This window comes from Antechinus flavipes, chromosome 6 (assembly GCF_016432865.1).
Source record: "Antechinus flavipes isolate AdamAnt ecotype Samford, QLD, Australia chromosome 6, AdamAnt_v2, whole genome shotgun sequence".
Lineage (NCBI taxonomy): Eukaryota > Metazoa > Chordata > Mammalia > Dasyuromorphia > Dasyuridae > Antechinus > Antechinus flavipes.
In genome coordinates, this window is record NC_067403.1 from 251,643,501 (window position 1) to 251,645,111 (window position 1,611).

General features: G+C 37.2%; 1 protein-coding gene across 1 annotated transcript in view; it reads right to left on the reverse strand.

Moving 5' to 3' along the window:
* Window positions 1-892, reverse strand: part of LOC127541687 (vomeronasal type-2 receptor 26-like) — a 70,545-nt gene extending 69,653 nt beyond the window's left edge. The window contains exon 1 of the mRNA XM_051966902.1: window positions 776-892. Coding sequence (XP_051822862.1) covers window positions 776-892 — 117 coding nt within the window. The remainder of the gene's footprint in view (window positions 1-775) is intronic.
* Between the last annotated feature and the right edge of the window lie 719 nt (window positions 893-1,611).

Below are 1,611 nucleotides of genomic sequence, written 5' to 3' on the forward strand. Positions count from 1 at the left end.
ATACTAATATCTCTCATTAAAAAATGAACGAGAAAGAACCCAATCATAGAAACTTACTATGGGAATAGGGAAGACCAGGATTCATCTTTAGAGGAAGACATTGAAGTAAAAAAATCTTCCTCTACTCCAAAGAGTAATGTTAAATGGCTCTCTTCCCAGAGAGAATTCGTGGAAGAACTCACAAAGGAATTTAAAAGTCAAATGAAACATGGAGGAAAAACTAAAAAAGAGATCCAAGAAACACAAAAAAGATTATAAAAAAGGCTAACCAACTAGAAGGGAGTCTTAAAGATGAAAATAACTCTGAGAATTAGAATTGGGCAAAGAGAAGCCAGTGAAGCTATGGGAGATCAAAAAATATCAAAACAGATTATAAAGGATGAAAAAAAAATAGAACAGAATGTGAAAATATTTTTATAAGAAAAACAATTGATCTGGAGAACAGATTGAGAAGAGAATATATTATATATTATAATTAAAGAATTATAAGAATAATTGGACTACCTAAAAGCTGTGACTAAAAAAAGTTACCTTGACACAAAAATTCAAGAAATAATTCAAGAAAATTGTCCTGGAGTAATAGAACATGAGGGAAAAGTAGAAACAGAAAAAAATCTACCAATCACCATTTCAAAAAGATCCTTTGAGGAAAAAATATATAAAAATATTATTGCTAAAATTTAAAATCAATCCCTAGATCAAAGAGAAAATTTCACAAGAAACAAGGAAAAAAACCAAGTCAAATACACTGGAGCTACCAGGATCTGAAGCTGACCTGCAAACTCGTCTGCCCAACAGAAAATGCCCTTTCTCGCTCGGGTCTGCAGCGCTCCCCTCGCCCACTTAGCTCAGTCCAGCGGAGGCTTGCTAGCTCGGGACCATACACAAACATTTCCTCTCATGCTGTCTTTGCCTAAGAAACCCAGAATACATTCCCTCCTGCTCTCTGCCTTGTGCATCCCCTGTTACTTTTTCCTTTAAAGCCAACTCAGATACCATCTCCTACCTAAAGCCTTCCCAATTCCTCCAATTACCAGCACGTTCTTTCTCGAGAAGACCACATTGAATGACTGGTCTCTGTTGTATTCCCCAGTAGAATATCACCTCTCGACTGGCGAGACTTATATGAACTGATGCTAAGTGAAACGAGCAGAACCAGGAGATCATTATATACCTCAACAACGATACTGTATGAGGATGTATTCTGATGGAAGTGGATCTCTTCGATAAAGAGAGCTAATCCAGTTTCAATTGATCAAGGATGGATAGAAGCAGCTACACCCAAAGAAAAAACACTGGGAAAGGAATATAAACTGCTTGCATCTTTGTTTTTCTTCCCAGGTTATTTCTACCTTCTGAATCCAATTCTCCCTGTGCAACAAGAGAACTGTTTGGTTTTGCACACGTATATTGTATCCAGGATATACTGTAACCTATTCAACATGTAAAGGACTGCTTGCCATCTGGGGGAGGGGGTGGAGGGAGGGAAGAGGAAAATCGGAACAGAAGTGAATGCAAGGGATAATGCTGTAAAAAATTATCCTGGCATGGGTTCTATCAATAAAAAGTTATTTAAAAAAAAGAATATCACCTCTCTGAGGGTAGGGAGAG